At 40.6% G+C, this 15,606-nt stretch overlaps 1 protein-coding gene across 4 annotated transcripts in view; it reads right to left on the bottom strand.

Annotated features, from left to right (window-relative positions):
* MAP9 (microtubule associated protein 9) overlaps nt 1–15,606 on the bottom strand; it is a 36,656-nt gene that overhangs the window by 19,718 nt on the left and 1,332 nt on the right. For all 4 annotated transcript variants that reach the window (XM_078394800.1, XM_073001523.2, XM_073001524.2 and 1 more), the window contains exons 2-6: nt 14,988–15,121; nt 14,460–14,544; nt 10,625–11,197; nt 1,819–2,051; nt 627–738 (exon numbers count right to left, since the gene is read on the bottom strand). In XM_078394800.1, coding sequence (XP_078250926.1) covers nt 627–738; nt 1,819–2,051; nt 10,625–11,197; nt 14,460–14,544; nt 14,988–15,059 — 1,075 coding nt within the window. In that variant the 5' untranslated portion in view covers nt 15,060–15,121. The remainder of the gene's footprint in view (nt 1–626; nt 739–1,818; nt 2,052–10,624; nt 11,198–14,459; nt 14,545–14,987; nt 15,122–15,606) is intronic.

Consider the following 15,606-nt stretch of genomic DNA (forward strand, 5'->3'; position numbering starts at 1 on the left):
CCATCACAGCAGCTAAGAGGGAGGAGCCTAGGATAGAGCAGGAGGGGCGAAGTTAGAATGACAGTTAGGAGGAGTAGAAAAGACAGTTAAAGACAGTTGGAGTTGGGGAGAGTTAGGAAGAGTCAGGGACCAGAAGATGTACAGAGAGTGTTAGGGTTTAGGAACAGGTTAAAGAGGTTTAGGAGAGAATATTGAAAGTAAAACACATGTAACAAGCAGGAATGAATGCATAAGCATAACAAGAGAGATACACCATTGATAGTAAAGTGAATGACTTCATGATCTTAAAAGTATTAACACCTGATCCAATTCACATATGATTTCCTGTTGAAGAATAATAAAAGAATACTTAATCATAAACCCTGCTTCCTAAAGTATATGACCTTTTTGGGGTGGCAGTTCCTGTGTGGGACTTGAAGTGGTATTAAGAGAATACCTGGTGGCAGTGAAAAGGGCATGTTTACCTGTGTGGAGCCCAAGGAAATAGGGGCCACAAAGGGTGATCACCACAGTTTCATATTTATTATTGCTAATAATTAGTTTTAGTTGGCACATAGTCTTGGATGTTTTAATCAAAAGAAGTAAGATAAATATCTTAAAAAACTAAATTTTATGACATTTTTTACCTTTCAAAGAAGGTTCTTCTCTAGATGTTGTTAAATTTGAATCACCAGTTCTCTCGTCCACTGAAGAAAAATGAATAGGGAATGGGGACGAGGAGCTTGCAAGCCAGGGGCCCTAGAACATAAAACCAACATGAACCTGACACTGGTTCATTAATTACCACCTGTAGCATGTCAAAAACAAAAACAAAAAAAACGTAATCCAATTCAAGCCACAGGTGACAGAATTAGAGATGGCACAAACCTCGGTTGGGAGGTTCATGCCAATTCATATGCATGGCACCACAGGTGTCACGTGTTCTCTTTCCCTGCCTCCCTGGCTGGATCTCCCACACACCAGCCAATGCACACTTCTCTCCTTCTCCTCTTTGTCTATTCAACCAGTCTTCGGCAGAAGCATGGACTTCCCTGCCCTGCCTTTTTGGCTGATCGCCCACTCAGACAAGGAGGCAGGAGAGGCAAACTTGTGCTCCTTCTGGGGACTGGTCAAACAGCTGAAGAGGAGGAAGGGAGGAGCATGCTCCAACTGGTTAATGGATCATTGGCCACCGAGGCAGGGGAAGGGAACTTGCACAGGTGCCATGTATATGAACTAGCACAAATCTCTGAAGTTCATGCCCATCTCTAGACAGAATATGAAGTGCAAACAGGCAGGAGTTTACAATAGATGAAATTCTGCACATCTGTTTCTAAAAGCTGTTCCTAACACTATATGTAGAAACAAAATATGAGCTCAATAAGTTTGATTCCCCCAATTCCATCACTGATTCCCCCAAAAAAGGTTAAATGTGTACATATTTCTCTCACTGACAACAAAGGGACTTTCGCTAGGAATGAATAGACCAGTCCATTTCTGGTCTGTGTCAGATTCACATGTTATGTTATCAGTCTTTTCCAGTCTGTTTTCAGATTTTCAAAAAGTCAGAAAAATTCAATTTTATGTTTTTCTCTACAATATATTTTTGAACACATTTTCCTGGGACTATGCATTTTGTATCCATTTCCTCCTAAAAAAGCAAAGTATTCATCGCCAAATGAGGAGAAGCACACAATCTGAGCAAAATAGTTTCAAACCATGATGTGTGTGAACCAGGTGGATTTGCTTTAAATCACACTAAGTTTTCCAGCATTCCTACTTCTAAATGTTTTTGCTTTGCAGTCATGACAAAGCAATAGATTATATTCATTTTCTCACCTCAGCACCTGGACTTTCAGAAAGTGCTCTCTTTTCAGATTTCATCACTTGATCATTTAGCCTTGTTTCGGAAGATGGTGCAGACAATGAAAAGAATCTGTGGTTATGAGATCCTCTGTCTTCTCCCTTGCCTCCTTCAAAGTCTTCCACGTGACATGTTCTTCTCAGAACACTTCTGGACTGAGAAGATGGCTTGAAATGATCAGATAGTGCCGGAATGCTGACATTCTCAGCTGAGAAAATTACAAAGAATGCAATTGTCAACTGACATTTTTAAAAGAGTCTGCTACTTACACTATAGCTTCTCTCCCTCAATTGCTTTCTTCCATCAAATGCTGTTAGTGTGTTTCAAAACTCCATTAGCATTAAATCCCAGTTATTCAACTAAAGTGAAATTAAGAATTCATGAAGAACTAAAAAGATTAATAAGAGACATTTACTTGAAATTCTAGCATTTTTTTTAAAAAAAATACTATACATGGCAAATCTTTGTTTCATTGTGAAACCACTGGCAATTAATTGTTCGTTCAAACATTGTCATGAGAAACAAGATTTCGTATTCGACTTTCAACCTTTTGCTTTTGGATATGGTAGTTTCACCTGAAAAATTATCGGATCATAAACAATATAGGGCATGAGAAGATCCCATAATCTGCCGGTCTCCCATCTGTAATGTGGTGCATATGCAAAAGTATATCATTGCCTATGTGCATAGCATATAAAGATGACATAGATTTGCAACTACAAGGCACCAGGCTCTCTTGTGCATGTCATTTAAATGTGCTGTGCAATTACACAATGTTACAAATCCATATATTCCTCACTTTATAGATGAAAAGCAGGCATTGGCCACAGAGAAATAGCTTTCCCATCAATGGAATCTTCTTATATCAGGTACTGCTTATGATTTGATTTTTTTTTCAAAGCAGATTAACAACTACATCTAAAAAGGGTTGAAACTGAAATATTAAATTATTTCTTATAAAAAGATTTGAATGAGCAATTTGTAACTGGACTCATTAAGATGGTGCACTCCCCACCCCATCCCAGTGCAAACTGCTGCCACCTGATGTCTAATGAATGAGAATAAAGGTATCACCTTTATATTGTTTTGGGGGCCACACAGCCTTTTCCTGATTTTTACTAATCTCAGCAGGGTTTCTGTTCACCTCTATTTGGAAAATCCCACTTTTTTTCTCTTTAAGAAGTCAGTTTCTCTTCAAAATAATGATTCCAAAATGTTTCAAAAATCTTGAAGAAATACTTTTAAAATTATATTCTCTGCCAGTTTTTTTTTTGGGGGGGGGAGGGTTACTGTTTTAATAGATTAGTGTTAAATTGAAATCTTCTGATATGAGCCCTTAGCAAAACACATCCAATGCTACTCCACTTTTGGAAATCTGCTACCTTTTAAAAGCTGTTTTGAAAACCTTGAGGAAACCCATTAGTAATGATCTTATCTCCTAGATTTTTGTTGTTATTGTTCTTTTAATAGATTAGTGCTAAATGGATAATTTTTGACCTGAGAATCTGCTACTGCCTGAATTTTGCCCTCAGTACAAAGTTGGGGAGGAGGTGAAGGTTGTTTTTGTGTTTTTTAATCCAAGAAAGCAAGGATTTTCCCCACTCTATCACTACTAGTACACTGATTTAAACCTTGAATTCTCTAAACACCAAGAAACATTCGGATATTATCAGTGCATAACCAAGTATATATAAGGGAAAAGTGCTTCATCTGAATTAGTCCAGTGTTTTTTTTACAAAAGAACAAGGAGTAATTAATTAAGTAATTAAAATATTTCCACCTTCTCCTAAAAAGGACTCAAGGTGGCTTACATCATTAAAAAGTTAGGTTATCTACCTGTAACCATGGTTCTTCTAGTGGACCTCTGTGAATTCACACAAATGGGTTTGTTCTGCACCTGTGCAGGATGTTCGGAACATTCTAGAGCTTAAGAAAAAAGAAAAAATTTAGTCCCCCCCAGGCGCCAGCTCTACCTCAACCTTCCTTTCAGTTCCCTGTGTCAGCTGGTACCAAGAATCAGTATCAAAACTAAGTGAACGTGACGGACAGAGGGGAGGAAGGGAGGGATGTGTGAATTCACAGAGATCCACTAGAAGAACCATGGTTACAGGTAGGTAACCTAACTTTCTTCGTAGTGGCCTCTGTGAATGCACACAAATGGGTAAATAGTACGCTTACTCACCGGATGGAGGGTTGTCATGGTAGCAAGGATGACAATATCGCCCTTCCAAAAGCAGCATGATGCTTGGCTCTGACGTCGAGGCGGTAGTGCTTCATAAATGTCAGAGGATTGGACCAGGTAGCCACTTTACAGATGTTCTGTATCTGTATGTATCTGCGGAGAGTGGTCGATGTAGACTGCTTGGGTAGAGTGCGCTTTCAAATGGTCCGGTATTGCCATGCCAGCAAGCTGGTATGCCAACTGTATTGTCTGTACTATCCATCTAGATATAGTACGTGGAGAGGCAGGTGCACCCTTGTTGGGTCCATCGTAGCACTGGAATAGATGAAAGGAGCGTCTGGAATGCTTAGTCCTATCAAGGTAGAAGGCGAGAGCCCTTCGGACCTCCAATGTGTGGAGCTTACGTTCAATCGGTGTGGTTGGGGATGGAAACAACGTTGGAGGTATAATAGGTTGATTTAAGTGGAAGTCTGATACCACCTTGGGTAGAAAAGACACATCGGGGTACAGAGTGACCTTATCAGGGTGTATTTGGAGATATGGAGGGTCTGATCTGAGAATGGATAACTCGCTAGCTCTTCTTGCAGAAGTTATCGCCATGAGAAATGTGGTCTTGAAAGACAACAGGTTGCCATAGGCTCAAATGGTGGTTTTGTAAGAGCTTCAAGGACAAGTTGAAGCGACCACTGAGGTACGATATGTTGAGATGGTGGCCTAATGTTCTGCAGACCTTTAAGAAACTTTTTGACAGTGGGGTGAGAAAAAAGCTTAGCAGAGTGGGATCCAAGAGGTTGGTGAGCCACTATGGCTGAGATATATACTTTAATAGTGCAGTGCGCAAGTCCAAGATTAAAGAGATGCAGAATGAAGGTAAGCATGGTTGTGAGGGGTGTAGGGATCGAGTTAAGTCCTTTAGATTGAGTAAACTTTACGAAAGAAGTCCATTTGTTCTGGTATAGGCGAGGTGTAGATAGTTTCTGAGCCTGATCTAAAACTGCGTGGAATTCGAGGTTATCCTCCACGCCATGAGTTGCATTGACTGGACATCTGGATGGAGAATGGTTCCGTCGTTCTGAGAGAGGATCAACGGTATCAAAGGTAGGTGAAACATCTCCGTTATTTCTTAGAGGTGGGTGAACCATGGGTGTCGCAGCCACCACGGGGCAATGAGAATCGTGTCTATTTGGTATTGAATGATTCTGGTTATTGTCTTGAGCAGTAGCGGTATCGGAGGGAAAATGTAAAGGATACTGTTGCTTGAATTGCAGGGGGTTGGTTTGTGGCGTCTGGTAAACCTGTCCCTGCTGTTGCTGCTTGTTGTATCGAAAGGGCTGGTATGGAAGCACTTGTTGGTAGAAGGGCTTCTTGTAAGAGGGTTTCTGGTATTTATACGGTTGGTACAGTACGTACCACTTAGCAGTCTTCCTCATCTTATGGATGTTTTCCATTACATCGCCAGTCTTTGAATTAAACAGCCCTGCAGCATTGAAAGGGAGGTCTTCAATCTTGGTGTTGGTATCATCCAGGATATTAGCAGCCCTGAGCTAAGCGTGTCATCTAACCACAATAGAGGTTAGCATGGCTTTGGAAGCAGGGTCAGCGGTATGTTTTGCTGCTACCCTTTGCTGCTTTGTGAGGGTGTTAGTCTCTGTGTAAATATTGAGAGCCTCAGTCTTCGATGGATCTGGCATGGCTTGAAGTGTGGGGAGGATTTTGTCCCACAAGTGTTTCTGGTAGGCACCCATTGCAGCCTGGTAGTTCGAAATTCTAATCATTAGTGTGGCAAGAGAGTAAAGCTTTTTTCCCAAGGGAGTCAATTTTCCATCCTTCTCTATTCACAGGTGTTGTGGAGGACCTGCTACGGGATTTATATTGAGTGGCCTCGACTACAATGGAATCAGGCATAGGATGTTTGACTAAAAAGTCCGAATTCGACCTGTGTGTTTATGGTGCTTGATCTTTCGTGGGATTTGCAGTCAAGGGTGACTTATCCCAAGAGTTTTTGACAAGGTCAAGGAGTGCTGGAATGAGGTTCAGACTAGGAGGAGGCATCTTGTCCTGTACCATATCATGAAAAACTAAATCCTTCTCCTGTTGGGATATCTGTACATCAAGTTGTAAGGTCTTAGCCATGCACAATATAAGTTGAGCATATGATGTATAGCCCTCTAGAGGTGACTGGGGTTGGCTATGAGTGGCACCTGTACCTGGCATGTCAGATTCGCCAGAAGACGATGAATTGTCTTCCTGAGATGATCGAGAGACCAGAGAGGTAGAGCGGTGTAGGCTTGGTACTGGAGCTCTTGGTATGGGTTCAGTCTCAGATTGAGTAGATGCAGAGAAAGGTTCTGTATCAAGACCACGGGGGGCAGAGTAAAGCATAGTAGCCTGTAGTGAAGGGCAGTTCCTAGAGTGTTTAGATCTATTGGTAAGTATGGTAGACTCCGGTACCATCCCCTTTTTTCGGGATGGCTCGAATCAGTGCGTAGGAATATCCTCTTGGGCTTCCAGTGGAGGTGCTGTGGAGGGATACCATGGCGGCGGAGGGTAGGTCGGACCTCTGAAATCCTCCTGATAGGTATATCCATGGTATGGAGCTGGATGGTATCTGTCAAAATACGGGTGACCATACTGCGGTAGACCCTCTGGATAGTAACTTTGCTGCTCAAGTCTGTAAGGTTGGTATGGAGAGGTGTGTTTGTGCTTCTCCATTGTTTTTTGGAGTGCATACCGTGGACTCCTGCTCAGATTCAGATCTGCCTGCCCTGAAGATCGAGGGCTAAGAGGGGCTATGGCCGGGCTGGAAAGTGCGTCAGCCCCAAATTGGCCCGAGCTTAGAGACATGCTTAGCATTGCATGAGACGTTTGGGCTGGAGGAATAGTACAATCGTCCGTGTCCGAAAGCCCAATAGCTTCCCTTGAAGAATCCTCCATCGATATAGGAGCCATGGGAAGAGGTCTGGTATTCAGCGTAGCAGCCTTCTTTTGTCTCTTAACCTTATCTTTGTCCTTTTTCTTTTTCGTAGGATCATCGGACTGCGCTTGAGCCTTAGCAGAGGCTGGTTTAGGCAGCTTATGGGAGTTCTTGGATTTGGTACGTGAAGAGGTCATACTGGATAGAGGCTGCTCAACTGGGCTAGGAGACTGTTTTAGTAGCCTCCGGGCGAGGAGGGTAAGGTGATGGGAGGAATGTTACCTCCATATTAGGGTTCAAAGTATTTTTTTACAGGAAGGATCTCAATTGCTGAAGCGCAGCTTAAAAGCCTGTTTAGAAAGGCTCCTGCACGTGGTGCACAAATGGGTTTGATGGAATTCCCCAAGACAAAAAAAAGGCACTGATTGTGTCTATCTGTTAGCAGGATCTTTCTCAGGCAAACGGAGCATGTTTTGAAGCCCTGAGGGGCCATAAAATGAAGAAAGGAATACAGGTGAAAAAAAGGGGGGGATCCGTGAGGGAAGGCAGGAAGGGCAGTAGAACAATGAAAAAGGCAAAAAACTCAATGTTATATCACCCAAATAAGTAAAAAGAAGAACAAGAAAATAAGAAAAGGCAGATTAAGGGGAAAAATAGCTAGTATGCTAGGAATTACTTTCCTTGCTTGGTCTGCTGTTCCACACATCCTACCCGAATGGCGGAAAAAAGGGAACTGAAAGGAAAGTTGAGGAGGCGGAGCTGGCACTTTGGGGGAGGGACTAAATTGTTTCTTTTTTCTTAAACTCTAGAATGTTCCGAACATCCTGCGCAAGCGCAGGACAAACCCATTTGTGTGCATTCACAGAGGCCACTACGAAGAACACATTAAAGTTAAAAGCAATGACTTATTCAAATATTGAATAAATTAATAACATTACATTAAGTATGTTAGGTAAAGCATTACTAAAACAGATTTAGAAACAATAAAAATGCAAACCATCCCATTTTAAAACCTCTCCTAGGCGGTCGATCACTAAGGAAAAGTCTGCCTGAAGAGAAAGGTCTCTACCTGCTTGTGAAAAGATAGCAAAGATGGAGCTTGCCTGGCCTCCCATGTGAGGGATTTCCAGAGTCTGGGAGCAGACCCTCTCCCTGTGAGGATGGTGGGGCACACAGAAAGCATCTCCCCCAATTATCTTAATACCCAGGCAGGCTCATATAAGGAGATGGTCTTTGAAATAGCTTGGGCCCAGGTTGTTTATAGGTTAAAACCAGCACTTTGAATTGCACCTGGAACCAGAGTGGCAGCTAGTGGAACTGTTGATACAGGGGGTTATGTGACTTTGTAATTAGTTCCGGTTTCACAATCTGGCTGCAGTGTTTTGGACCCACTGGAGTTTATGAGCATGTTCCAAAGGAAACCCCACATATAGTGCATTACAATAATCTAGTTGGCATGTAACTAAGGCATGTGTCACTGTGGCCAGACCTCTCCAGGAAGGGGCCCAACTGGTATACTAGTTTTAACTGTGCAAAGGCATTTCTGGCCACCACTGAAATCCAGGCATCTAGGCTCAGAGAAAAATCCAGGAGTACACCTAAACTGCATACCTGTATTTTCAGAGGGAGTGCAACAAATGTGATCTTTCTCCCAAGTAAGCATACACAGGTTTATGCTGCTAATAAAGAGGTATTTTAAAAGTATTTTTATACAAAAATATATTTTCAGGGCAGCAGACTAGGTTAGAGTAAGCAATGAACAGCATTTCCATCCTTGATTTCTGTTATTAAAGCAGAGGTAAATAAATACAGATGATTTTGTTGCATATTTGTTTATGATCTTAGGTTGGGATGGGTCTTTAAAAAACTCTCTCAAAATTTAGTCCCTTAACTCTCTAGCCTTGGCAATAGTAGAACAGGATAATTCCTAAATGTGGCTCAGCTTAGGTCCCACTGACGAAATTGATTCAAGTAATATAAAACTTAAGGAACATTTTTCTTAAATGCTCTCTCAAGGCTTTGTCTAGTCCATGTGATTAAGAACAAAGGTGGGATTATTGAAGACGGCATGTCTAGGCTTCAGGTGGCCCAGAAGATTTTCCATAATTCTGAAAATTAGGCACTGTGTACTTACCTGAATCTTTAAAAATCAGGTTGTAGGAATTTTTGTAAAGCCTTGCTAAGGCTATCGTTAATGTCCTAGATTTGAGCATAACCAGGCAAACATATTGTGTACATAATTTGGAGAGGTTTTTATATATTTTGCCCAAAACGTGGCAGTCTGACTTAATTGCAAATATGGGACTTTAAACTCCAAGCATATAATCTATTTAAGAATCTTGAAATAGTATCTTGACGTAACTATAGTTTGACAATGCTCCCACTGACTGTAGAAAAATAATACAGACAGTATAGTCAAGTTGCAAGGTTAAATATTCCATCAGATTGCTGACACTGAGTGGAGAGAAATATCCGAACTCTTTAGCCAAATTACTACTTTAAATCTCCATTAAATTTTGGTATCACAGCAAAACAGTAACTGATGCATGATTTGCCTCAATCGTCAAATCCTACATAAAAAAAACCACACACATAACAGCCATTGCATAGTTATGTTCCTCCTCTTGCTAATAGTCCATAACATGGTCTGACGTGTAATCACTATCCTGAGGTGGGGGACAGTGAAAGACCGTCAGCTATGAGAGAGGATCACTTGAGTAACTGCCTATTTATGCTATCGGATTTTGGTCAATATGTTACATTGCTAAAAAGTGCCCATCATTCTGTCATGTGGATCTCTAGTCAAGATCATACTGGAATAAAGCATGCACACAAAAGCAATCATGCCAATGTTTTTTTCCCTTCTGGCTTGCCATCCATCATGCAACCTAAAGTTCAACTGGGTGTGCAGCTGCTTCCCTGAATTGAGGGGCACAGCAGCTAAGCAGTAGCACAGACAAGCTTGCTTGTGTAATTGCCTACTTATGCTACAGAAATTGAATAGTATTGTCTCTACTGTGTTCTCTAATGTATTCTGGTCTTATACACATGGCTATTGGAATGGTTGCATCATGAAGGACAAAATTAGTTAGAAATCTAAGGAGAGTGTACAGACAACCAAGGATGCTCATAAACCACAGATGATTAGAAGAAAGCACAAGTCCAACGTAATTATGTTGTAGCTTATGTCAACTCTTGGAACAGAGTATATCCACTTAATTTCTAATACTATACCAATAGTGCAACACTTTGAAAGTTCATTAGCAGAGTTATTAATTCACTTGTCATCTCCCTCATGCCACATCACTCAGTCCCCACCATTACAATACACACTGTGTATATAAACCTATGGCCTAAATATTGTACTCCATGTGTCTGAAAAAAAATACTATAATAATCCATGAAAGCTCACGCTATAATAAATCTGTTAATCTTAAAGGTACCACAAGATTCTTCTGTCATTGTTTGTTTGAATACATACCATGTATAGAGCACAACAAAATATAGTTACAGAACAAACCATTTGCCAAACAGGGAAAAATTAACAGACATGATAGATTTTTTTTTTAAATAATGCACATATTCAAAAGTTTAAAAGCTTCCATGAAGAAGACAAAATAATACATGCAATTAATAATGATTTTAACACAATCTGTCTAGCAGAATTTAAAGAAATGTGTTTTACCTGATGCTGATGCTGTCTTGATTTTGAACTCCCTTGGCTTAGGTACAGGCTTGATTTCAGATTTGCATTGAATCATATCATCCTTCTCCAACTGCAGCTCAGACACAGTTGCCTCATTCTGTTGGTTAACCTCTTCATCAAAACTTGACCCTTCCTCGGCAACTGAGTCATCTTCCTGCATCCTTTTGCTTGGATGTTTTTCCCCTGATACAGTTCTTTCTTTAAGCCTCTCTTCATCCTCAGCCAGCATCAAGTCATCAACTATTTCTTTTTCAACAAGGTAGTGGTCTCGCAGAGATGTTTCAAATATAATGGACTTTTTTGTCGTGCTCCCTTCTGATTCAGAGCATTCAATTAGTGGAAAGGGAACATCTTGCCTCTCTTCCTTTATAACCTCTCCCTCCACCATGGGCACACATTGAGGTCTCTCATCTTCCTCTGATGAAAAGTTATCTGCACTTTCACTTTTCAATGTGTTTACATTGCAGCGGTTATACTTCAACAGTGGCACAGCAAAAGCAACTGATTTCTCTGAGGTGTTTTTCACAGTTTCAGGAAACTCTTCCTCTGAACCTGAAAACATATCATGCATCAAAACAAGTGCACCAGACAGACATCAGTTCAAAGCATAATTCTGCAATGCAATTCTCATCCTGATACGTTTCTCACAATATATAATGGCAACTATGAAACAGTATACTTCTTTCTCCATTTCTTGGCTCTCTTCTTGAATTCACTTCTAGCCTCACATAAAAAAAAATTCAAAATATGGTTGTGCATGTCCCCAAGTCCTCCACAGTAGGAGGCCATCAAACAGTCCCCCAGCTTCTGACATTGGGGGGTGTGTGTGTCTGAAATACAGTTCAATTCAACTTTATTAACAAAACCAACAGTATAAAGTAACACATCAACTGATTGATTCAAACTCATTTCCAGGTCCCAAGTTGCAGACTGGTTACTAACCCTCCGCTAATGTCCATCAACAGTTTGAGCCTTGTTAGTGCCCTCACAGCTATCCTTGACCACAATCTATACTCAACTGAACCTGAATGGCAAGCAGCTCACTTTCTAGACCACAGAAGTGTTGAAATTGCTTTCATTTTCTCCACCTCCATACCTGCACTGGAGTGGGTGGTCTTTGGCTCAGGGTCACCTGGAGGTTGACTGCACTATGCTCAGTCAATACAGTGGTGCCTTGCAAGACGATTGCCTCGTGGAACAATTAATCCACAAGACGACTGTTTTTTGCGATCGCTGTGGCGCTTCACAAACGATGTTTTCTATGAACAATTTTCACAAGATGATTTTTCCCCATTGGAACGCATTAAATAGATTTCAATGCATTCCAATGGAGAACTGTGTTTTGCAAGACGATGTTTTCACAAGACGACGTTTTTCGCAGAACAAATTAACATCATCTTGTGAGGCACCACTGTAAAAGCAAAAGGCTTGGAGAACCTCTTTGAGTGGCTTCTGCTGGAGCCATTCTCGTGCCTCCACCCAGGTCCCTCCTCCTCTGTCTACACAGTCCTCTGCCATTAGCTGCCTCCATCTCTTGTCGTTGCCATTCCCTCTCCCATCTATTGTCCCTGCCCTTTATACCTTTTACCCCCTTCTCCTTCCTTCCATGCTTTCAAACCCTGCATCCCACCTTGCTGTGCCCTGCCCTGAGTCCCCGGAGTCTTATGAAAGGTTCCTCCCCTTTTGGACACTCAAGGCAAGCCCCTCCTGATGCTGTAATGTCCTTGCTTCCATAGATCACTCTGTCAGGATTATAAGTTTCATTGCCTTTAGGGTGGTAATATGGCCACAGAGAGGTCACTCTGGGATTGACTGGTATAGAAGACACAGGGGTCAGGGCCTGACATTGGGCCCTTTTAGGACCCCTTCACAGTACAACACAACAACTCAAAGTGTACCCTTCAGCACTGTGAATAAATGGATGTGCCTTATAAACCATACCCCGTTTCAGTATCTAAAGTCTGAAGAATATTAATAATGTAGTCAAGCATAAATACATGAACATGTATTTGAGCCCTCCACGTCCAAATAATGTAAATGATATGTCCAACACTGGGACAACAATAACAAAATAACCCCAAACGATATGTTCCTTTTTTTAAAAGGGGAAATGCAGGGTAAATTAAATAAATAAAAATTGCAATACACATACAGTACAATAGTCAAATGATATGTATCAATAATCATTCTTTGAGTTCAGTTCTTACTCAAAATCAATAGTGTCCACATGCAAAAGTGGGTAATCTATATGCTCAGGAAATTCCAAAGTTTACAGAAGTACCCCTCCAGAAAATTTCATCCTCCCAGCCCTTTAAAAAAGTCAGCCTGTAACACTGCCTTGTACAGAGAAAATGGGATGAAATTTAAGCAGGTTTTGAACTGGAACAAAATTAAGGGTTTGATGCACATCCTCCTATTTTGTTTTTAAAAGATCTGTAATAAACCTCAGTGTCATAACTTCAGGGTTGCAATTCCCTATTTTTAAGCATACTTACTAAGAAATATATCTAACTCAAAGTAAGAGGACTTATGGCTGTTGTAGGTTTTTCAGGCTGTTTGGTTGTGTTCTGGTTTCTCTTCCTAATGTTTCACCAGTCTCTGTGGCTGGCATCCTCAGAGGACAGGAGTCAGAACTCTGTGTTCTGGTGTAGTGTGAGGAATAGTTGAGTATTTGTAGCTGTGGGATCAGCTTTTTGTCCTTTTCAGGAGATTGGATGATTATGGTGATCAGGGCATTTTTTGTTATGCGTGTATTGTTGTGAGAAGGGGGGAGATGATCTGTCATTGTGATTGGTGGGTGTTGTTAGCTAGTCTTTTGTGTGCAGTGATCACCGGTCCTTGTGGTTAAAGTTCTATAAATCAAAGGGGTCACTGACAGCATGGGGAAACGTTTGAAAAAAACACAACCTACAAACAGTGTCCAGGCCCACCACAAAAATACAACAAATGTTACGGTCAGCAAAGGACAAAAGGGACCCCCTCACCACTGCAGGAGTATGCCAGTTATCTTGCAGTTGTGGTCAGGTATATATTGGTACCACGAAATGCAGCATCCACACCAGAATCAAAGAACATGAAAGACACTGCAGACTAAAACAACTGGAAAAATTGGCAGTAGCTGAACATGCCCTGAAACAAGCTGGACATGAAATCCTATTTCAAAACACAGAAGTACTGGACAACACCAGCAATCATTATGTTAGACTACACAGGGGAGCCACTGAAATCCACAAACATCAGCACAACTTCAACAAAAAAAGAAGAAAGTCTAAAACTCAACAAAGCCTGGCTCCCAGCACTGAAAAACACAGCCTGGAAAAAGGTCAAGGAACTCTACCCAGCCACAAGGACCAGTGATCACTGCTCACAAAAGACTAGATAACAACACACATCAATCACAGTGACAGATAATCTTCCCCCTGTCACAACAATACACCCATAACAAAAAACACACAGATCATCATAATCACCCAATCTCCTTAAAGGGACAAAAAGCTCATCCTACAGCTACAAATACTCAACTATTCCTCACACTACACCAGAACACAGACAGAGTTCTGACTCCTGTCATCTGAAGATGCTGGCCACAGAGACTAGTGAAAGGTTAGGAAGAAAAACATCCAAAACACAGTCAAAAAGCCCAAAAAACCTACAACAACCATCAGATCCCAGCCGTGAAAGCCTTCAAGAATATAATGGGACTTAGTTCTATATAAAGACCATTTTAGGACCATTCTGCATCTTATTAATAAACTGATATTTATGAAACAAAACGAACAGATGTTATTCTACAGTGTCATGTTATTCAACATACCTTCTTCATCACTCTCAAAATCGTCTGAATATTCAGCAGTTTGCTGTCTTGCTGCACGAGCATAAAGTGTTTCTTGCAGCTCTTCCTAAAACAGATAAACAGATACAAAGAACTATTGTTTAAATGAGAAAAATAGCTGCCTCTACTATAACAGATCTATACTTTGCTACTGAAGTATGCACAGGTGCAGTGTTGGATAAAAAAAATAAAGCTGACATAATACTATTTTATAGCTACTGTAAACTTATGAAAGTACACTGAAGAAGTGCAATCCAGTACTGCTTATCTGAGCTTGTTTTCACAATCAGTTCATCAACAATGTGAAACTCAAACTTACAGTTTCATACATACAAGTCTTGTATTCAATTTTCTATTTGTACAAGCTTCCCTTGCTTGTTCACATGTCCCAGCTTTTTAATATTAATATGCACTGATTCAAGCCAAACAGTTTTTTTAACATAAAATCTCACATTTAATAAAATGTGGAGATCACATTATACATTTGGTATGTAGATCAAAATATTTTACCTGAAATGTGGTTCTTTTGCAGAACTTTGGGCTCTTGGCATAGGCTAAAGTTCTGATATCTTCATCAGACATGTTTTGAATTTGAGGAAATTACACTTCTATGCTCAAGTTGTGATCCAGTGAAGGCAAATCTTCTGATTTCATTTAAATAAAAGAAAATATTTTGTGGTAAGACTGACATTCTCCAGAAACAAAGGCCTCCTCTGTACTAAAAACCACCAAAAGCTCTACTAAGGTACTGCTAGGTACTTTCCTGAAACATTTGAATCACAGTTATATGATGAATAGGCTAAAAATGTCTTTATACCACTTATAGCTATGTAGAAAATATATATATTGTCCTCTCTAACCAGAAGAACCATGCATTTATTATTACATGAAGAGAGGATAAAAGATATCTTTTCTTGAATCTATTAAGACCATGTCTACACCCATAGTAACTTAGCTTTAACCAAATTTACAGAAGCACAAACAGTCCTAGTAGTAACTGTCCAGTAAATAAACTGAACTAAGGGGAAAAAGAAAAAAGAAAATTCTAGAACACACAGCTTTGCATGATGACATAAGCCTTTCACTTTGACCCAGGATACTGTGTGCAATGACCTCAATCTGACTGTCC

The sequence above is a fragment of the Pogona vitticeps genome, chromosome 5 (genome assembly GCF_051106095.1).
Source record: "Pogona vitticeps strain Pit_001003342236 chromosome 5, PviZW2.1, whole genome shotgun sequence".
NCBI lineage: Eukaryota > Metazoa > Chordata > Lepidosauria > Squamata > Agamidae > Pogona > Pogona vitticeps.